The 20332-nt window shown below is 56.3% G+C and overlaps 6 protein-coding genes across 6 annotated transcripts; 1 reads left to right on the top strand and 5 right to left on the bottom strand.

Moving 5' to 3' along the window:
* Positions 1 to 2187: 2187 nt before the first annotated feature.
* Positions 2188 to 4044, top strand: TRAVEDRAFT_125216 (glycoside hydrolase; the record flags this gene model as incomplete). Its single annotated transcript, XM_008041297.1, has 12 exons — positions 2188 to 2307; positions 2369 to 2618; positions 2684 to 2706; positions 2766 to 2786; positions 2847 to 2891; positions 2950 to 3122; positions 3186 to 3528; positions 3590 to 3652; positions 3713 to 3775; positions 3829 to 3873; positions 3929 to 3954; positions 4008 to 4044. 12 exons carry the CDS (start codon positions 2188 to 2190, stop codon positions 4042 to 4044), a joined length of 1209 nt encoding a protein of 402 aa, XP_008039488.1.
* Positions 4045 to 4981: 937 nt separating this feature from the next.
* On the bottom strand, positions 4982 to 8612 carry TRAVEDRAFT_48270 (uncharacterized protein; the record flags this gene model as incomplete). The annotated part of the gene is made up of 2 exons (XM_008041076.1): positions 4982 to 6613; positions 7047 to 8612. The coding sequence occupies 2 exons, from the start codon at positions 8610 to 8612 to the stop codon at positions 4982 to 4984; spliced, it is 3198 nt and encodes a 1065-aa protein (XP_008039267.1).
* Positions 8613 to 8925: 313 nt separating this feature from the next.
* On the bottom strand, positions 8926 to 10783 carry TRAVEDRAFT_72384 (uncharacterized protein; the record flags this gene model as incomplete). Its single annotated transcript, XM_008041296.1, has 2 exons — positions 8926 to 10712; positions 10772 to 10783. 2 exons carry the CDS (start codon positions 10781 to 10783, stop codon positions 9090 to 9092), a joined length of 1635 nt encoding a protein of 544 aa, XP_008039487.1. The 3' UTR covers positions 8926 to 9089.
* Positions 10784 to 12087: 1304 nt separating this feature from the next.
* On the bottom strand, positions 12088 to 13748 carry TRAVEDRAFT_65150 (uncharacterized protein). The gene is made up of 12 exons (XM_008041295.1): positions 13664 to 13748; positions 13549 to 13610; positions 13384 to 13484; positions 13231 to 13325; positions 13163 to 13170; positions 12950 to 13090; positions 12875 to 12890; positions 12772 to 12814; positions 12710 to 12718; positions 12617 to 12657; positions 12279 to 12557; positions 12088 to 12215 (listed from the first exon to the last, which is right to left on the bottom strand). Exons 1-11 carry the CDS (start codon positions 13729 to 13731, stop codon positions 12323 to 12325), a joined length of 819 nt encoding a protein of 272 aa, XP_008039486.1. The 5' UTR covers positions 13732 to 13748; the 3' UTR covers positions 12088 to 12215; positions 12279 to 12322.
* A 3071-nt stretch (positions 13749 to 16819) lies between these two features.
* Positions 16820 to 16978, bottom strand: TRAVEDRAFT_88252 (uncharacterized protein; the record flags this gene model as incomplete). Its single annotated transcript, XM_008041294.1, has 1 exon — positions 16820 to 16978. A coding segment is annotated over one exon (159 nt), but the record flags the coding sequence as incomplete, so codon positions are not given.
* A 2695-nt stretch (positions 16979 to 19673) lies between these two features.
* Positions 19674 to 20247, bottom strand: TRAVEDRAFT_29389 (uncharacterized protein). Its single transcript, XM_008040906.1, has 4 exons — positions 20144 to 20247; positions 20030 to 20067; positions 19904 to 19972; positions 19674 to 19850 (listed from the first exon to the last, which is right to left on the bottom strand). Exons 1-4 carry the CDS (start codon positions 20224 to 20226, stop codon positions 19765 to 19767), a joined length of 276 nt encoding a protein of 91 aa, XP_008039097.1. The 5' UTR covers positions 20227 to 20247; the 3' UTR covers positions 19674 to 19764.
* Between the last annotated feature and the right edge of the window lie 85 nt (positions 20248 to 20332).

The following is a 20332-nucleotide window of genomic DNA, read 5'->3' as shown; positions in this document are numbered from 1 at the left end:
AATAGATGGTCCTTCGAATGGGGTTTGATTTTTCTCATTTTCGTAGTGCATATATCTCCTCCCCGGTCCGCCATAATCTCCATCTCGGCCTGGGCGAGTACTTCGCCTGTGTCGTTTGTTCTACGAGGTCGCGATCTGTCGAGTTTTCATATATTCTGAGAATCGGGGAAGGTACCAGCCACGTTGGAAATGGTACCAAGTTGGCATCCTCGCCCGAGGCGATCATCAGCGAAAACATATATTCTGTCGGGGTTGTTCTGCTCCAAAAACAAGTGAACGTTATGCAACCGTACTCGATGTACTCACCCTTCAAATTTTGAGGTCTGAGACGTTTTGTGAAGATGTCTAACATTTTCGCAAGCACTTGTAGATGTTGCAACACCTTCGCTGCCTATTGAGTGTGAGTGCTCAACATCTTTACCTCGTGCTGCCGGTCCACCGGACGCCGATGGGAAACAAACAGATTTTGCACAGTGCCATCGTGCGTTGTAGACACACCGACGAGAAAACACCCTGAAAAAGTGTGGTTATAATTTATAGCCATGTTTTACAACTGTACCAGGAGTATGAGGACGCCCGACCTCGTTAGGTCCGAACCTACTTCCATCCCACTTCCATCTTGCAAACGCCTGCAAGCCAAGCGAGGATCGCAGTACAATTAAGTATAGGCATCACGAACGAAGCACTAAATATACCACAACGACAGCAGCGACGCGAGAGATGATATATGTACTGTATGTCCGTGCAAGCGAGCCGCAGCGCGCCCTGTAAACTTGTAAGTACGAGGAGACCTGTACGAAAACCACCACACCGACCGGCGAGCCTCCTAGGACGAAAAAAAAACGACCAATACGAATGCGACAGTGTCCACGTCAAGAGGCAAGAGCGCGACGCCAGGCGCGCCGCTAGTCCATGTCAAAACACACAGATACGCCACCGCCCACGTCGCGGCAGAGACGTTGACGCGGACGGCGGACGTATAGCCCATGTACATCTGATCAAGTTCGAGATCTTGTGGATAGACATGCAGAAGGGTGGGAGATACGAGGGGCACACATACCTATCCGATTCTTGTATTTTGAAGCAAGCCCCTTCTCCGAAGGCTCGTACGCGTGCGGAGCACGAAAGTTCCCTCGTGTCGCTGCTGTCGTGCTGTATGTATATTTAGTGCTTCGTACTTGGTGGCTATAATTAACAGCGTCCGCCGTCCGCTGCGATCAGGCAGTTGAGTGTGATGCTCGCTCGGCTTGCAGGTGTTCGCAAGATGGAAGTGGGATGGAAGCATGGGAAAAGCTGTGAGGCGTCTCGGCATCGTCATGTCGACTGCGCAGACGGTGTGCGGTCGCGCGGCGGACGGGCAGGCCAATCTGCCAAACCGATCCAGGAACGAATATAGCTCGTGCCGAGCGCGGCCTATATGTGGACGAACGGAGCCGTTTATACCACCGCGACGGCTGGCACAGAGGACTCGGAGGCGTTTTGGAGCTTTTGGAGTCGCGTCCGCGTAGTTGTAGGCGTTCGTCGTTGTGTGCAGGGGCGTTGAGGCGAGCCAGGTACCCGGCGGGCCCGACAGGGCCAGTGCGAGCTTGTCGCAATGATCCGCGCGCTGCCACAGAGGGCCGGCAAAGCAGGACGTATCCGGACGGACACCGGCAATTATGCAATGAGTTCACCGCCTTGTGTGTAACTCAGACATACTGGGCCGCAAGCCCCGTGGCAGCAGCCAGCACACCTTGTCCTCACGACACGACGACTCTGACGAACGCGCCCCCGGCGAGCACGACGCCCTCACGAACGCAGCGAAGACGATCAAGGAGTGGTGCAAAGAGGCGCCTAAGTGAAGAAAGGGTTGTGCTGAGAATAGCAGCCAAGGGCCCGACGCGCGATGCCGCCCTGGAGCCGGGAGACAAGTGACACGCGGGGGTCTGGTTCAGCCAGTCCCGACGCGGCCACATACTCCCTCCTTCCCGTCAGTCCTCTTTTCCAACGCCCAGTCTCTCGTCTCTCTCTTAACCTCTCCTCGCCCCCGCCTAATCTGCTGCGCAGCCCCCACACCGTCTTTCCACCGTCGACGACCCTTACTCTCTCGCCCTCTCCTCAAGAGCCACCCCGAGCCCCCTCTCCACCCCGGCTCTCTCCACGCGCGACTCCTACGTTCACGTCGACCCGTACACCGACGTCCCGAACATGCCGCTCAACCAGCCCCAAGGATACTCGAACGTGGACAGCCCGTATGGAAACCCGCAGTACAGTAGCAGCCAGTGGCTCGAGAAGGAGCAGTCCCGCAACCGCCGCTCCAAGTGGATCGTAAGTCTTGCCGCTATTCCGCCCGCACTCCTACTGCGGCTGAGCGCCTGTAAACGCGAAGGTCATCGGCTCGCTCGTTGCGGTCCTCGGCCTGGTCGCTATTGGCGTAGGTGTAGGTGTGACCGTCGCGAAGAACCACAAGTCGACCAACGCGAGCACGAGCTCCTCTTCAAACTCGTCCTCGGTCGTCAACCAGACGGACGCCAACGACCCGAGCACGTTCGAGCTCGACACCCGTCTCAAGAAGTCCTTCTACGGTATCGCATACACCCCCGAGGGTTCGCAGCTCCCGGACTGTGGCAACTCACTCGGTGCGTTCCCGACACGGCCTCCTCGTCGCCGTCCGTTCCAACCGCTGACTGCGATTTGCAAACAGACCAAGTAATCACGGACATTCAGGTAATTACCGCCTGCGCACTCTGTGCCGAACTTGACTGATCCGGCTTTATGTCCCGCAGCTCCTCTCGCAGCTCACCACTGTATGTTGTCCCGCGGTCGCTTGCCCCCGCCTGTGCGCTGATCCCTGATGTCTTGCACAGCAAATCCGTTTGTATGGTGCTGATTGCAACCAGTCGGCTCTGGTGGTACGTGCCTTACCATAAATCGTCTGTGCAGTAAATGTCTAAGTGTATGCGGTAATAGCTCGAGGCCATTGACCGGACAAAGGTCGACATGGACGTGTGGCTCGGCAACTACCCCATTCCCACAGATCCTGCGCCGTACGAGCGCCAGCGTGATGCAATCATTGACGCGCTCAAGACCTACGGCGCGGACCACGTCGCTGGTATCACGGTCGGAAACGAGTTCATGCTGAAGTACGTGCCCGGCGCGTCCTTCATACAGCCCTAGATATTAATGCGCCCCCCTTAACTCCGCAGCTACCTGAACGCGAACGGCGGAACGGTGCCGAACAGCGACATCGGCAACGCGGGCGCGGCGCTGCTCATCTCGAACATCACGGACATGCGCACGCAGGTCGCGGCGCTGAACCTGGCGAAGACGATCCCGATCGGGACGGCGGACGCGGGGAGCTACTTCAACAACGAGGTGCTCGAGGCGGTCGACTACGGCATGTCGAACATCCACGCGTGGTTCGCGAACGTGTCGATCGACCAGGCCGCGGGCTGGGTGAACGAGTTCTTCCAGGAGACGAACGTGGACGTCGCGAATACGCTGTCGAACAAGCCTGAGATGTTCATTGCTGAGACTGGTTGGCCGACGGTGAGTGCAGTGTGCGGGTGGAGGTGGTGGTGGCGACGGTGGCTGATTTATTTTTGGGTAGGCGTCGAAGGATGTCGGTAACGAGAGCAACGGCCCGTCAATTGCGTCCGTAGCCAACCTCCAGGTACGTCATCCGCCGGATATACTCTCGGGGTCTATATGTGGTGCTTAACGGTTGCATTAGACGTTCCTCGACACCTTCGTCTGTCAGGCGAACACCAACGGCACCAAGTACTTCTTCTTTGAGGTACGTGCATTTTATAAGTGCCCGTGACCCTTTGACATTAATGTCTTCTACAGTACTTCGATGAGACCTGGAAAGACGCCCAGTTCGGCGGTGTTGAGGTGAGTCTAGCTAAGTTTGCATTGACTCTTTCGCGTGCTAATATGCATCTTACAGGGTTACTGGGGCCTGTTCAACTCGAAGTACGTTGCTGCTGTTTTTATCTGTTTCCTTCATACTAACGTATACACCGTAGCCGCACGCTCAAGGACATCACGATACCCTCCTGCTAAGCCTATAACGCTAAGCTCCCCCTGCCTCACCCGTCTCCCTCACGCGATACCTTACGACCCGCCCACCCACTATCCCCGCACTTGCATTTTTGAACATTTCACGACCCTAGTTTGCGCACGGACGCTTCTCCTTATGAACCCGCTTCGCTTCATGTCGCATCCACATTTCTTGTTCTGTGCCGCTGCTGCCCCGTACATTCTTACGCATGTCTGTCTGTTTTCCGCTGTCAGCCTACCCCCCAAGCCTGCGCCGCCCTCCCCCTGTGTACCTGTATACTCGCGGGGGCGGCGCGTGGCGTCCACTCGTTTGCATTTGGTCCCCACTACTCTTCGCATCCCGCAGCCGCATCCGCCGAACGGACGGTGTTGGAAAAACGTAAAGCGCGCCGGTTACATATGATATAGTTGTAGTGGCCGTGGCGCGCGCGTTCGGACGGTTTCGTGTTACGTCGATGTATTGGTAGCACTGGTACAGCGTCCCCGCAGGCGTCGGTGATCTAATGGACGATCTTTCTCTCATCTGGACTATCTGCTAGGTGTCCTGAACAGGGTGTCTGTGGCGGTCCTGAGTCCCGCCATGGGCTGTGAATGATTGGGTCCCGGAACTGATGATATCCACGACACGAGGGTGCTAAGTTGTGTCCGCTGAGAACTCGCGGTAGCTTGCAGACTACGAGCCACCATGTACATTGTACAGGCATTGCGTAGATCTCCTAGTAAAAGTCCATTTGTGCATCTCTACGATCGAGCACAGGCAACTATTTACTTGGTACATGCATGGTTCTCGTTTACGGCTGTTCGTCGGTGAAGCAGAGTTCGATGACGGCGATGGCGTCAGCATGGCATTACGGGGGACTACTGGTAACTGCCAGTGTCCATTTTTGCATCTATACGTTCGAGCACATACAACTACCTGGTACATATATGATTATATATATCAATCTTGCACGGACGCGCTGAGGACGAGCTCCACTCCCGCGTCCCTGATCCTGCGCGAGGTCGACTGGGCCCACACAGCAGGCCCCTTCAGGGACAGCTCAACGTACGAGAGGCACCCTCCCGCCCGCGGCGCTCGACTCGCAACGACGTCCATCAACGCCTTCCATGCTGGCCTCTCCAGAATCACGTCCTTTAACATGAGTGTTTCCAGTTGATCGCACAAAGGCAGCGATCCTTGCGCGAGCACTGAGATGAGGTCGCCCGACATTTTGTTGCCCATCCCCTCGGCGCGCAACGTTTTCAAGGCTGGAACCGCGGCCAGCATCGCCCACCACAGCTCCCGCGATGCTACTCTGTACGCATCGGGGTGGCTCAATACGGTAAGGGTCTCTACGCTCGACGCGTCGAAAGGCCAGTTGACGTAGAACCGCTCCACGGAGGTCCCCAGGTACCTCGACATCTTGATCTGCACCGCCGGCGCGGCGGGATCGTCGATGTCGCTGCTGCGGTACGCGCGTAGCGTCTGACCACCGTAGCCTCCCAAGAGCTCGACGCGCCGCACACCTTGGAGAACCGCATAGTCGAGCACCTGCGCTCCGCCGTACGCAGGCATGATGTCCGAGAACGCGCCGGAGTTGCGATAGTGGTAGGGGCTGGCGAGTGAAATGTCCGTGTGCTTGGAGGGAAGGACGATGCTCGGGAGGAGCGCGGCGATGCCTCGTATAGGGTAGCTGTGAATGTGGAGCCTCTTCAGACGGGCGAGGGTGACCTTGCGTGCGTCGCGCCTTGTGTGTTCGTTGGACGAGCCGCCGACGGTCACCCGCTCGAGGGAGGGGCTGCGGCTGAGCAAACTCACCATCGCGTGGACATCGTGTACCGCACTTGTCAGGTTGATCTCCGTCAACGCGTTGGGTCCTCTAGGATACCAAGGCAGGAACTCCCCAGAGAGTGTCAGGGACCGCAGCCGCGGCACGCCGTCAAAATCGGTCGGACGGTTCTCGGGGGAGACTAGAGGGTCGGGCGCTGGTAGCCGCTCGATCCACAATTTCTCGAGCTGCGTCGTGCGGGCGCTCACGATGCGCTCGATGGCGGAGTCGAAGGCGTGCGACCACGAAACGATGACCTTTAAGCTGGATGTACGACCGTATTGTGCAAGGACCGCCTGGAGCACTTGATTGAACATGTGTTTCGGATTTGCTAAAGCCTCCGGTGTAGCCTCGACGGAGCTGTACAGAGGCAGGTCTTGGGACCGCTTCAGAAAAGCCTTGACGGCGTCCGAATGCGTGAGCGCGATGTGCGTCCAAAGGGTAGGGGTGTGTAGCGCGACGTCGCGCCAGTATCGGCAAACATGCGTGATGTCAATCAGCCGTCCATTTGCTTTGGGGACGGTATCGGCGGCATAAACAATGTCCTCGAAAATGAGCTGCAGCAGCTCCGGGGGGAGGGAGTTGGGGGACGCAACGAGATCTGGGGTGATATGAAGCTGTGAGACCTTATCGGGAAGCATGCACTGCGCAGGGTCCGCGCCGTCTTCTTGTTCTGTTTCCTCATAGTCGTGATTGGGCGTCGAGGAGACCGTGCAGGCCGGGCGCATATCCGTATGATTGCTTTGGGCCATTTGCCTGTCGAGCTAAACGAACGTTCAAGATCGCATTGCGGTACTGTTAAGCAGCAGATTCACTCGCCTGACCGTTCTGGTGAGATATAGACATGCTTCCTGTGCCGATGATGAGGCCGAAGGTCGCCTGTGTGTTGTGGTGGGAAGAAGAAGCTGACGAGTCAACGGCAGCAGGCACCTTGCTCCAATTTCAAGCGCCCACCGGACGTGAAATACAGCTTACCATCCTACCACGACGGCTGTACGACCTTTGACCTCGTATTACATTTTCCAGGGGGGTTAGGTAGCAGAAACCATGCTGTAAATGTCACCACCACTTATTCGTATTCAATTGAGACAGTACTACAGAACAACATAGGCCTGGAGGTGAGTTCGGCTCCGTGAAAACGAGTCGTATGCAACTTTCCGCCCTCCTGATTTGGATCGCGGCCCACCCGTCGCATACAGCAGGGTCAATCTTAGGCAGCTCGACCATGATCGTCTCAAGGTATGTCCGGTTTGTGTACACCAACTGTACCAGGGCGCTCCAAGACTTCTCCCCAAGAGTCAGCTCCGCCAGGATGAGTGTCTTCAGCCGGGGACACACATCTGAACCATGCCCGACCCGGAACTTCGTGGCGAGCGCGCATAGGATGGCCTGCAGGAGCTCCTCCCTTACCGCCCGTATACGCAGCGTTCTCAGCCGCGGAACTGCCGCAAGCATCGGGCCCCACGACGCCCCCCACGGTGAATGCCACAGGAATGGCAGTTCTGCGGCGGCGCCGTATATGTCCAGGGTCTCGACGTCGGTCGCGTTGAGGGGCCAGTTGCCGATGAAGCGCGCGTTTGGGGACGTGGGTGACGCGTAGGCTTGGACCTGCAGCGCTGGCGCAGCGGGGTCCTCAACATCGCTGTTGAGGTACGCGCGCAGGGTCTGCAATCTGCGGCGGTTCCACCTGAGCTCGACGCGCTTCAGCTGACGGAGCGCAGCGATCGGGAGGAGGCCCGGTGCTCTGAGCGCGTAGGCGAGGTCTGTGAACGTTCCCGGGCCCACGTTTGCTCGCGGGCCCAAGTAACCGAACGAGGCGGCACTGTGACAGTGCCGGGGGGAGCTGAACGAGACGGTAGTGTGCTCGGATGGGAGAACGAGGCTCGGGAGGAGCGCGGCGAGTCCCCGGAGGGAGACGCTGTGTATCTGGAGGGCTTTGAGACGCGCGAGGGTGATTCTGCGCGTATCGCGCGCCGGGGGTGTATTGAAGACACCGCGGATGGTGAGGCGTTCGAGGGAGGCGCTGCAGCACTGTAGCAGAGACAGCAGCGTGTGGACATCGCATAGCGTGTTGTTGAACTCGATCTCCGTCAGCACGTTGGGCGCTCTGGGAAGCCAGTACAGGGCGGAACCGGAGATCTTCAGCGAGCGCAGTTTCGACATGCCATCGACAACAGTGGGACGCGCTTGGGGCATCACTACGAAGACGGGCAGGCGCCGCTCAATCGCCAACGTCTCGAGCTGTGGTGCGGCGCTCGCGATGCCCATCATGACCCAGTCAAAACCGAAGGGCAGCAAGCTGGCGATCTTGAGGCTCACGGTGCGGCGGGATTCCGCGAGGAGAGCCTGGAGCGTTTGAGTGAGCTTGTCTTTTGTGATCGCCGAGGAGAAAGTGGTGTTCATGTCGAGGGATATGCGCAGAGGTAGACCCTTGCTGCGTGCCAGAAAAGCCCTAACCGCGTCCGGATGCCTGAGCGCGATATCGGTCCATAGGGCCGGCGAGTGTACCGCGAGATCGCGAAAGTACCGACAGACGTGCGTGATGCGAATCAGGTGAGAGTTGATCGCGACATCGGCCTCGACGGCGTGCTCGAAGACCTGGATGAGGACCTCGGGCGGGAGGGTCTGGTGAGGTGTGACGACATTCGGAGTACTTAGAACTTGCGAGGAGTGTTTGGGAGGCCTGCTTCGCGGTTTCATCTCTCCTTGGACTATCTTGCTGCTGCGAGAGACCACGACGTTGCGTTTAAGGTTAGGAGGCATATCCCTGCTCTTTAATCTGAGCAAACGTTGAAGCTGTCACCACGGCACTACCGAATACGATAGATTCACTCACCTCGAGTCCGAGTGTCTGAGAAACATCCAACACCGTGGCTTGATCACTATGTTGCGGTCAGCGCGGGTGACGCAAGAGCGAGAACGACTTTGGGCACGGTCGTGGTGTGAAGCAAAGGCTCACATGCCGCAGCGTTGCTTCTTCCAAACCCAAATCGGATCTTCTCCGGGCGCATTAACTCCCACCAGGGGAATAGCATAGGAATGATATTGTATGCGAGTCAAAAGTCAGACCACATAAATGAGGGAGCTTTGGACTGGAGCAGACCCATATCAAGGGACTCGGAAACGAAACTATAGCAGGCTTGGGTGGACAGACCTGTGGCATAGACTGTCTGTCGAGGATGGTAGCCAGTACTAGTGAGCAGGTAAGCAGATTATGCAAGGGTCGCAGTCGCATGAAGGCTACTGCGACTCAGTGAGAATCATCTCTACTCCTGTCATCTTGTTCAGACGCAAGACCTGATCGTCGGATGTAGGGGGCTCGGTAACAGGCCGCTCCACCACGATCTTGGCCAGACATCCTCCCGCACCTACGAGGGGTCCTCTCAACCTCGCTGTACCCGCCAAGGCGTTCCAAGACTGCCCCACAAGGGACACCTGCACCAGGACGAGGGTCTCCAGTTGGGGACACGCCATCGTGTCTGCTCCCGGCGACTGGAGCGCAGAGAGGATGGCTTGCAAAGTACTCTCTGTCACCGCGCGCACGCGCAGCGTCCTCATCGCAGGCACTGCCGACAGCATCGTCGCCCACACCCATGCCTGTTCCAGTACCTCCGGCAGGTCGACGGTGTCGCCGTATATGTCGACGGTTTCGACGTGTGACGCGTCGATGGGCCAGTTGATGAGGAACCCCTCGGCAAGATCGATCGACATGGCGGTGTGTACCTGCAGAGCCGGTGCGGCGGAGTGAGCGAGTTCGCTGCTACGGTAGGCGCGAAGAGTACGGAGGCCGTTCTTCCATGTGAGCTGGACGTGCTTAAGGCCTTGGAGAGCCGAGAATGGGAGTCCGTTGAACATGTTGTGTGTGGGGATGAGTGCTGCGAACGACGGCCCCCATGACTTCGGGTCACAGAGCGAGATGTTCGTGTGTTCGGACGGAAGAATAAGGTTCGAGAGGAGCGCGGCTGTGACTAGAGAGGAAAGGCCTTGTAGACGGAGAGTCTTGAGGTGGGCGAGGGTAACCTTGCCTGTGCCACGCTCCGCATCTTCGCCGAAAAAGCCGCGGATGGTCAGATGCTCGAGGGAAGGGCTGCGCTCTAGGAGACGCACCACCGTAGGTACGTTGCACAACGGCCACTCAAGGTAGATCGTTGTCAACGCATTGGGCGTCTTCCGGAACCAGGGTGGAGTTTCGCCAGAAAGCGTCAGCGATTGAAGCTTCGGTAAGCCGTCGAAATAAGCGGGATCGGCGCTAGGGATGATTACCACATCAGAAAAGCACCGCTCAATCGACAGTCTCTCGAGCTGTAACGCGGCACGTGCGATATCTTGCATAACCCAGTTGAAGTCGTCGGAGCCTGGTAGATCATTGATCTTCAGGCTAAGGATGCGACCACACGCGGCCTGGCCCAAGAGTACCTGGAGCGCTTGAATGCGCATGCCTTTTGACGTCTTTGAGCCGCGCTTAGCTTTCATGTCGACAGATATGCGCAGAGGTAGAGTTTGCGAGCGCGCTAGGAAGACCTCGACTGCTGCCGGATGCATGAGGGCGATGTGCGACCAAAGGGCGGGCGAGTGTAGTGCGACATCGCGCCAGTACCGACAGACGTGGGTGATGCGGATCAGCTCACAGTTGAGCACGGCAGCGGCACCGGCGGTGTGCTCGAAGATGAGGCCGAGCAGCTCGGGCGGGATGGAATCGAGGCCTGATGTAGCGAGTTCCGTGGTAGTTTGGTGCTCCGGGACATGTTCGAGAGGCGAGCTTCGTGGCTGCCCCTCTCCTTCGGTGGGTTGGTCGTCGTTGTCAAAGCCCACTGTTCCGCGTGTGTGGTCGACAAACCGGCCACAGACCAATTGCTCCTTTTGCTGAGCAAATGGTAATGAGGGTCTATAACGATACCGTTGGGTGTCGCAAATTCACTTACCTCTGCGTACATTTTGAGGGTTCTGAAGTGATGGCTAGACAAGGACACTTTGATTATATGTGTAGATCTCAACGGGAGAAGGGAGTCGCGAGTGGCCACGATGGTCGTGGTACGAAGCAAAAGCTGCGGCATGCTGCAGCGTTGCTCGCTCCAGACCCGGGCTTCTCGGACCGCAGTAACGCCCACCGAACGAAGAGCGTGGCCAGATCGCCACAAGCATGCGCGCGCGCGCGCGAGGAAAGCAAAATAGTTGTGCGGGACGCAGTGCGCACTCGCAAATGATTCTCTATTCCCGCACTATCCATCGTCAGACACATGCGCCAGCCGAGCGTCGGCCTTAGCAGGCTCAATCGTAGGCATCTCGACCGTGACCGTCGCCAGACATCCTCCCGCCGCGGGCGATCGGCCCAGGGACACTGCATCCACCAGCGAATCCGCAGCGTCCTGCGCAGCGCTCACCCTCGCTAAGATGAGCGTCTCCAGCCGGGGACACAGGAGCGGGTCCGCCTCAGGCGCGAGGGCGCGGAGTACGTCCTGCAAGTCGCCGTCCACCGCCCGCACACGGAGCGTCTTCGCGGCCGGGACCGACATCAACATCGCCCGCCAGCGTGCCAGCGACGCCACTGCGGAGCGGTCACCGTGGATATCGAGGGTCTCGACACGCGACGCGTCGATCGGCCAGTTGACGAAGAACCGCTCGTCCATGGCCCACTCGCCCCCGAAGGCTTGGACGCGCAGGGCGGGCGGGGCGGGGTCGTCGAGGGCGGATGGTGAGAAGTCCTCTAACTGAGGTCTGTAATGAAGCCAATGAGCGAAGTGCGCCTTACCATAAGATGCTGTGCGTACTCACAGCCAAAATCCGAGATTGTCGCCTTCGTTCAGCATTGAGCTGACAATAACCGAGTTCGAGGGAGCTGGAGAATCGGTCTTCAGTCACAGGAATGTTGACCAAGATAAGTGATGGGGCTCCCGGGGCCTGTACATGATTGAAGATTGGGTGAGAAACGGCATCAACGCATCTGGGAGCGGGGCCGCATGCACGACACTGCCCAGCTGACTTCTGCTGTCTTCTATCGCAAGACGCTCAAATTACCTCTGCTTTCTGGAGGGTGTTTGCATTGATATTACAGCGCACAGGACGATATGTTGACAGATGGAAGATGCGAAGAGGCGAGCTGGCTGCGGTCGGTGAATGAATGCCAAAGTTAAGTGAGCCGTCCGCACACGTGTTGCGCAGTTATCGGGACGGCTCTATCAAGCTGCTGCCGAGTTAGAGCTAGCTTTTTGACGTTGCATCGAGAACAGGAGATATGGAGGTCAAAGAGAAGTTGATTTCAGCGAAGAGACGGCGCTGCTCGGGCGCTGCCGCGTGACAAAAAAACCGATACGGATGCCCAATCCAGAGCACAGTCTCGTAAAGCGCGTCCTCAAGATATGCACCGAGCTATGATGAATTTTGACGGCTGTCAGCGTGCGCAAAGCCCTGCCTGAAGATTTAGACACCTACACTTTCCCTGGTACTAGGGTGGTGGGTTCGATGCTCAACATGTTTCAAGATTGCCTCTGTGGCTCGGATGGTACTTCGGGCCATTCACCGCTACCGTCGTCCATAGATTCGTTTTCTACCAAGCCTAGGGGCCCCGCAACGGAATCAAACAGCCGCGTTGATGCCGGATTGAACTGCACAGTCGATGCCGGATTGTGCTCGCCTGCGGACGTCGGCTCCTGCAGGCTGCTGACGTCGCGGAGGTTGGCGATAAAGCGACATGTGAGCATCGGGACGAGGCTGGCAAGTCACCAGTTAGTCCACACAGCACAGGTAGGCATGCGGAGGAACTTTCTTACCTCCTGCTAAACGCTTCGCTGAGGGCTGAGCCAATATCAAACTAAATGCAAGCGATGAGAGAGAAGGCATGCACGGCTTGGTTAATTAATTACATCGTCGACCTGAAAGCTATTCAGTCGGTCATTAAACAAGATGATAAAGCTGTGTAACATACCGTCGCATTCAAGATGTTGAGAACACCGAGGATGGTCATGACCCTGTAGTGTTTGGCAGGAACACTTGAGTACGCAAATAGAATTACCGTTTACGTTACGCACCCGAAATATAAGGAACCTGCGTGATCGTGAGACTAGGGACTTCAATGCTCCGGGCTCGAGCGTGCAGCGACTTACCGTCGCGAAGTAGTAAATGTGTCAAGTATGTTTTTTGCCCCAGCCCCGACAAAGTTCGGTGCAGGCCGATAGTCTTGATGATGGTAAGCACAAGACATGTTGTCTCATATGCCAGGTTTACTGCAGAGAGGGCGGCTGGGACTAATACAGCATTGCGTGAGTTCAAGTTCGATATGCACCCGGCACTGAGTCCGACATGACGATGCGACTCACTGTATACCCTGAGCGGCGCCGGATCAGTGTGATACAAGAGTTTAATGGAATCATGTAAGTGAACTCACGATACTAATTCAACTGACACCGGCTGCATTGTCTTTGCTATACACGGATGTAGCGGCCATGGCGCGGATGTGACAAGAAATCCAACTAGCTCATACTGAGGGAATGTTCGTTAGGAAGTCCCCACTGCACGATCACAAGAGAGTCAAACCTGCCTCCACGAAGGGTGACCAATTCACTAGGCCTGCAAGGAATAGGACCGCACCAAGATACCAGTTCCGTGACCATAATGCCATGATGCGAGCAGCAATGAAGGCTAGAAACCGGCGACGTATGTTATTAGTCCCTCTAAAGTTTGGTGTGTGCCAGCATAGACGCACCAGAAACGGCCGCACTCAGGAGAATGTGTGTTGTCATTGCTGCTTTGACTAATACTTGGCAGCTAATGTATATTTTCAGCGGTGGGAAGGCTATTGGGAAGGCGGCTAATGTTACCTTCTATCCGTGAGGATGAACGGGGACATGGGGTTCTCAGGAGTCTCGATGATGGCGGCCAGTGACATGTTGACCAGCGCAAGGTACCGCACAAGAAGGAAAAATACGGCTGCAAGTCGTCGAGGTGCCCGCCAAGCTAGTCGAATTTCGTCTGGCAAGGTCAAAATGAAGTCATAGTATAGTAAAGCTATCGCATGAGCGCCACGACAGTAAATGTCAAAGCAAGCTACCAGAGAATTTGCAAAATCCGTATTACCTGTACTGGCAAGCACTGTTTTGATGGCGTTCGCCCGTCCGTCTAGAAATTCTGTATCCTCAAGAACTGGTCTGACGGTATGGGTGAGCACAGAGTCCGGCCGTTAGGGCGGATCACTGGTGATACTCACATCCACTGGCTAAGAGAAGTATCGTCGCTCGACATTGAGCCTACGTCGCAATGAAACGGGCAGGAGTGAAGGGGGTGTTGGTTGAGATAGCCGATGGGTGTCTTGGGGTTCTGTATAAATGCACGTCGATAGTTAAAGTGCATCAGTGCATCGGGGAGTGGAGGCATCGCATCGCGCTCGATAACTCTGTTGCCTACTGGTAACGGATATCACCTTTGCGTTTTAGGAAGCAGAGCTGTCACTGAAACGCAATCTCATTAGATGGCATGTTGACAGATGGACGATAGAAGCCGATAACACATCAGGAAAAACCTCCATCCATAACGAGGGCTAATGAGTGCTAATAAGCGGGAATAGCCGTTTAGCTTAAAAAGCAAGGTCCGGCTTTTATGAGGGCGTGATGAGCGCGGCTTAGCTCGATTAGTTGACAATGAACGCGGCGGTAGCTTTATATCTTTCTCCTTATTCTGATCGTTACACCCGAAAGATCACGCAAAATGAAATATATTGCACTATGGTAAAGACATACAGATGTAGCTCTACAGGACGAGCAAAAGACCGCCTACCTTTCAAATCACGGAGGATCTGTAGGGCAAAAATGAAAATGCGCACCTGAGTAAAGACAATGGTCGCGCTCTAGTCGGAAAGAGAAGAACACGGACGTTGACAGGCGACTTAAGAGCATCGCAATGCGCCGACGGTGCCGTGTGGACCCACAAACTGGTACAAGCCGCCAGCTCAATTGTAAGAAAGGAGATGTGAAGCTTACTTCGTATGCCAGTTGACTGGCACATCCAGTAATGCAAACGGAAGTACACATACCTTATTTGTTTTCCCGAAAGACCGCCGGGAAAGAAGAGCGACGGCGAGCCACAAGCTCTGATAGCTAGAGGTGGTTTAGGTCGCATAGCAGAGCAGAGCGTACACGAGAAGCCACCTATCGAGACCGAAGACTAGCCATAACATAGTAAGCAGCACATATAAAAAGAAGCAGGTAGTGGTCCGAGGTCAAGATGCATAGACGCCGGGGGAGCGCGGCGCAGGCATAAAGGCGACTGAAGTTTGGCGCCAGAGTTTAGGGCAAACACGGACGGACTTGGACGAAATCGGTGCGTCTCTGGTTCCCCGAGAACACGCACAACCGTGCTCATTGCATCCTTCTTGAAGTTTTCTGTGAGCTAGATATGTTGCCAGATGCTATAGCGTCCGCCTGCGATAGAAGGAAACCAGTCCGACGACTTCGGACAGAATGATCAAGGTGAGTTGGTGATTATCTAGTTTATTTGGCCGTAAATACTAATTAACGCTCGTTAGCGATGGAGGTTTTTCCTGATGCACCACCGCGGACAGTGTTCATTGAGTGCGTGTCATCCGCCGCTGCGCACTCATCGGAGCCACAAGTAGGTTTGAACCTTGCATCCTGATTCCTCAGCGTACAACAGGACCAAGAGTGATGACGGTGGACGGCGAACTAAGTCCCAGCGTAGACACGGCGCCGTTCTCCTGCGCGACGTGGAAGCTCCAAAGGCTGAGGGTACCGGTATCGATATCCACCCTCGAAGAGTGCCGCCCGGTCTGGTAAAGGTTGACAATGAAGCGAGTCGTTAGGACGGGCACGAAACTGTGATTGCAATGACGCCAGCTTTGTCAGCGCGCGCGAAGTCCGGAGTGCGACTTGGACACTTACACTCTCCCGAATATGACGCCGATATCGACGGGCAGCTACATTTTCTGTCAGGAACGTACGCGGTGACGAGAACACTGAGAAGTTAACGTACGATGCTTTCGGGAATCTGCAGTTAAAAATCGGTGAACAAGGTTACGGGACGTGCAGAATAGCCGGACTCACTGAAGCGGCTACGACGCTGAAGATGCCCAAGCCCGTAAGCACTCTGGTATAGAAAACGTTCAGTCAAGCGCGAGAATACAGGTATGTAGGTGCTCACGCGAAATAGAGTGATCCTACGCATGAAGCGTGTCCGGGTGAGCATGCGCATTGTGAAGCGATAAATGGTTGCCACTCGCCATCTCGGAGCAATAACCCGCTGAGAGTGGTCTCCATCCCCATCTTCCGCTGGACCCGGTATGCGACAACAGTTTTGACGACCGTCAATGTGAGGCAAAGGAACTCGTATGCGATGCTGACGGCCGACGCGGCTACCGGGACTGTACGGCATCAGAGAGCGGGAGGGCGGTGGGAACAGCGTGCTGCTCACAATCGTAGATTCTGGATATTCCGAGACTCATTAGGGTGGTTGCGCATATGAGGATGCTGACGGAGACTTACTCTAGAGGTATCAGTGGATCTTGTTTCACATCAATGACAGTCTGGACGCAAGGCGACATGGGCCACAGTGCAGGAACCATGTCGAGTTCGAAGCCCAGTATCTATTCGTGTCGCATCAGGAATGTGAAAATGAATATCAAGGAGAGACGACTTGCCGGTATCGTGATGGACGGCGTGAATAAGCCTATTGCGAACAGGGAGAGACCCAGAGGCCAGTTGTGCGACCACAGAGCGGATATACGGAGGGCGACAAATGCTGAAATAAAGTCGTAAGAATGACCATACGCAGACTTGCCGCAAATACTTGCCAGAGACGGCAACGAAGCTTGAAACCTGGATGATTGTCGCGGCGTCGTACAGAGCTTTACAACTTGGATCTTGGTTCAGCATCTGTGTTACGTTGTAGAAGCTCTGCGCCATATACCTACTGGCCGTCAAGGTAGGCCCGGAGTCAGAAGTAATTCGCAGGGTGTAGAAGAGGACGAGTGTGGTGTCGAGCAGGAACCCATATCGAATTATCAAAAAGAATATCTTGGAAAAGCTGCGGGGGGAATGCCACACGAGAGCAATCTCGTTCTTGAGAGTGAGGAAGTAATCGTAGTACAGGATACCTGCTAATCTTGAGACATGGTCATTGGCGCAAAAGCAAAGCCCGGTGATACGCACATGCCATCGACGTCAATATGGCCTGATACCGTATGTCCACTGTGAGTTGGCTAAGATCCGACTCGAATATCGACCTACGAGTACTTGAATTAACATCGTCGACCGTGTTATGGGTGAAGTCACTTACTGCGAACGAGAATTCCTGCTGGACATGAAGCCGCCTCGATGTTCGTGGGGGAATAGAAAGCAGATTCCCCGGAAAGGACAGGATGATAAGTTACGTACCAAGCGCGGTAGATTAGGTTAGTTTCATGGGTGAGCCCATAACACCGGAAGACGCAGTCCTGCGCAATGTGCTGCATGTGATTATATGGCATAGTGCGCGACGCCCATGTTGTGAGACGCTGACTCTGGCGTCTTCACTAGTCCCGTTGTCGCGGCTCGGAAATAATAGGCGCGAACTTGACATGAAGTACACAGGTTACATGTTGAGGGTCGTGGCTGATTCGGGGGCGATGTGGTTACCATGTTGATAGTGTTCTTGCTAGTAGCACGACATGAGCTGTGGCGTGGTCCGCCCTATTCATACAGAAATATGTTCAGCGCGATGCTCCGTGGGCGTTTGCTCACTGCCTAGTGCAATGCGATTGCAACCTAGCTTGCGAGTGATCTCGAACTCTATGCTCACCCTCTGACTCTGATGACCTGCCTTATCCTCGTGAATTGTAAGTGTCGCGGCGAAAGACGACCGCCAATGTAAGTATTGATAGCGCGGGAAATATGGCGGAAGTGTGCAGCATGGGATACGGAGCTTCGAGCTTCGAGGTGAATGAGCGCGGGCAGACAGAGCTTCGGAGGGCGGGGCAGGTCGGCCGAGTCCCGCACTAGCCATCTTCACACACGGACCCTAGCCAAGCGTCGGCCACAGCAGGCTCAATCGTAGGCATCTCGACCGTGACCGTCGTCAGACATCCTCCCATCGCGGGCGATCGGCCCAAGGACACTGCATCCACCAACGAATCTGCAGCGTCCTGCGCAGCGCTCACCCTCGCTAAGATGAGCGTCTCCAGCCGGGGACACAGGAGCGGGTCCGCCTCGGGCGCGAGGGCGCGGAGAACGTCTTGCAAGTCGCCGTCCAGCGCCCGCACGCGGAGCGTCTTCAGGGCCGGGACCGACAGCAACATGGCCCGCCAGCGATCCAGCGACGCCACGGCGGAGCGGTCACCGTGGATATCGAGGGTCTCGACACGCGACGCGTCGATCGGCCAGTTGACGAAGAACCGCTCGTCCATGGCCCACTCGCCCCCGAAGGCTTGGACGCGCAGGGCGGGCGTGGCGGGGTCGGCGAGATCGCCGCTGCGGTAGGCGCACAGAGTCTGATACTCGTGTTGGTCCCACTGGAGTTGGATGCGCTTAAGGCCCCGCAGAGCCGCCCATGGGAGTGGGTCGGACTCGCTGTGCATGGGGATGAGGTCTGCGAACGCCCCTCCGCGCGACTTCGGGTCGCCGAGCGAGATGTTCGTGTGCTGCGACGGGAGGTCGAGGCTGGGGAGGAGAGTAGCGATACCTGGAATGGAGAAGCTATGCAACCGGAGGGTCTTGAGGTGCGCGAGGGTGACCTCGTGTGGATCTTCCGCCACCACCGCGTTAAAGAAGCCGCGAACGGTTACGTGCTCAAGGGCAGGGCTGCGTTCCAGCAGGTCCAGCAGCGCGGGTGCGTCGTGCACTGCGCTCACGAGGTCGATCTCCGTCAGCGCGTTGGGCCATGTCGGGAGCCACGGCAAGGGCTCGCCACGGAGCTTCAGCGACCGCAGCCTCGGCAGGCCGTCGACGTCGTCGGGGGCGTGGTCGAGCATGCTGCCGGTGCCGATCGTGCGCTTTGCAATCGAGAGCACCTCGAGCGTCGGGGCGCCCCTGGCGATCCTCTTCATGACTAGATCATAGCCTTCTGAAGAGAGATGGTTGATCTTGAGGCAGAGGGTGCGGGGGCACCCTGTGAGGAGCGCACGAAGCGCGTCGGTATGTATGCCTTCTGGGGATGCCGGGTTTGGCCTGGGGTTCATGTGGAGGTGTATGCTTAGAGGCAGGGCCTGAGAGCGCTCCAGGAAAGCATTGATCGCGTCCGGGTGCAGGAGGGCGATGTGCGTCCAGAGAGCAGGAGTGTGTAGCGCTACATCGCGCCAGTATCGACAGACGTGCGTGACGCGAATCAGATGGGAATTGAGCGCGGGAACAGCACCGACGGTGGACCCGAATATGAGGGCGAGTATCTCGGGCGAGAGGGAGTTGGATGATGTAATGACGCGTGGGGTGATACTAGTACAGAGCTTCCAGGCGTCGTCGAGAGGCCCACTTTGAAGTTCGACTTCTTCTCCTTGGGTAGTTTCTTCGTCGCTGTCTCGAAATACGATGTTGCTCATATCGTTGAGAAGTGCTTCGTGGGTGAATAGTTCCTCATGATCAGACTGAAAGAATGGTGAATATGTTCCCACTGCGCAGCGAAGTATTATGAAGTTACTCACCTCTTCGTACATCTGAGGTAGAAAGACGTCTGCTGGGGCACCATGCTGCATTGAGTCAAGAGTATAGCGCAATTGTGTGGAAGGCGGTGGCGACCGCGGTCGTGGTACAGGACCAAGATTCTTATAAGCGAGTGGCTGCCGTTAAGCTTCAGCTAGACGCTGTCCCCACCTTTTGGCATAAAACAATGTTCGCTCAAATACCAGTGGGAGGAATATTGCGTGCAAGTTAATTTGCATAATCATACACAAGGCGACCCCCCATAATTGAGGAAATAGAAAGCCAAACGCCTCTTCTGAGGGTCATGGAAGCGGCTCGGCGGGGGACTCTTGCGGGTACATCCGTTTCAGATGGCGGTATTTGCGCAGCGAGTACAGAGCAAGGGTTTCTGGTAGGCAGAGCTATGGTGTAGGCTCCCTGGAAGATGAGATCGGTACGTACCGTTTCGAATGTATTCGCCCAGCTTGATCGCCTTCTCTATCTCCTCCGGGTCGGTGAGATTCCTGTTCTCTGTTGCGAGGGCCCGTCATTCAGCAGGGTGACATTCGGCATAAGTTTGCGACGCACTCTCGTACAGCCCACGCAACTTCTTGTGGAAGTTGTACCTGCATAGGCCGTATACAGCGTCAGCTCACTAGCTTAGAATATTTGGTCGTGTGAGACCCGGAGGAAGATACGTACGCAGGGTCGGGGTATTCGCGGCCAAGCCTATGGAGTTCCTTGTACAGCGAGATCGCTCTCAGCCTTGCCTCCTTGCTCGCCATTGCCTGCGCCGGGAGCTCATGAGAGACGGTGTGGAGGATGAGGAGGAGGACCTCGGAGGCTCGGATAAGGGGCCCGCCCATGGCCGTGCGCGTACACGTCCACGTG

The sequence above is a fragment of the Trametes versicolor genome, assembly GCF_000271585.1.
Source record: "Trametes versicolor FP-101664 SS1 unplaced genomic scaffold TRAVEscaffold_7, whole genome shotgun sequence".
Classification (NCBI taxonomy): domain Eukaryota; kingdom Fungi; phylum Basidiomycota; class Agaricomycetes; order Polyporales; family Polyporaceae; genus Trametes; species Trametes versicolor.
This window is presented reverse-complemented; position numbering and strand designations above follow the sequence as displayed.

Coding starts and splice junctions, on each gene's coding strand:
- TRAVEDRAFT_29389 (XM_008040906.1), bottom strand. CDS start 20,226: ATGGCGAGCAAGGAGGCAAGGCTGAGAGCGATCTCGCTGTACAAGGAA. Junction 20,068..20,143: donor CGCGAATACCCCGACCCTGC/GTACGTATCTTC, acceptor CGGCCTATGCAG/GTACAACTTCCACAAGAAGT. Junction 19,973..20,029: donor GTTGCGTGGGCTGTACGAGA/GTGCGTCGCAAA, acceptor CCCTCGCAACAG/AGAACAGGAATCTCACCGAC.
- TRAVEDRAFT_65150 (XM_008041295.1), bottom strand. CDS start 13,731: ATGTCACTGGCCGCCATCATCGAGACTCCTGAGAACCCCATGTCCCCG. Junction 13,611..13,663: donor TTCATCCTCACGGATAGAAG/GTAACATTAGCC, acceptor AATATACATTAG/CTGCCAAGTATTAGTCAAAG. Junction 13,326..13,383: donor ATTGGTCACCCTTCGTGGAG/GCAGGTTTGACT, acceptor ACATTCCCTCAG/TATGAGCTAGTTGGATTTCT.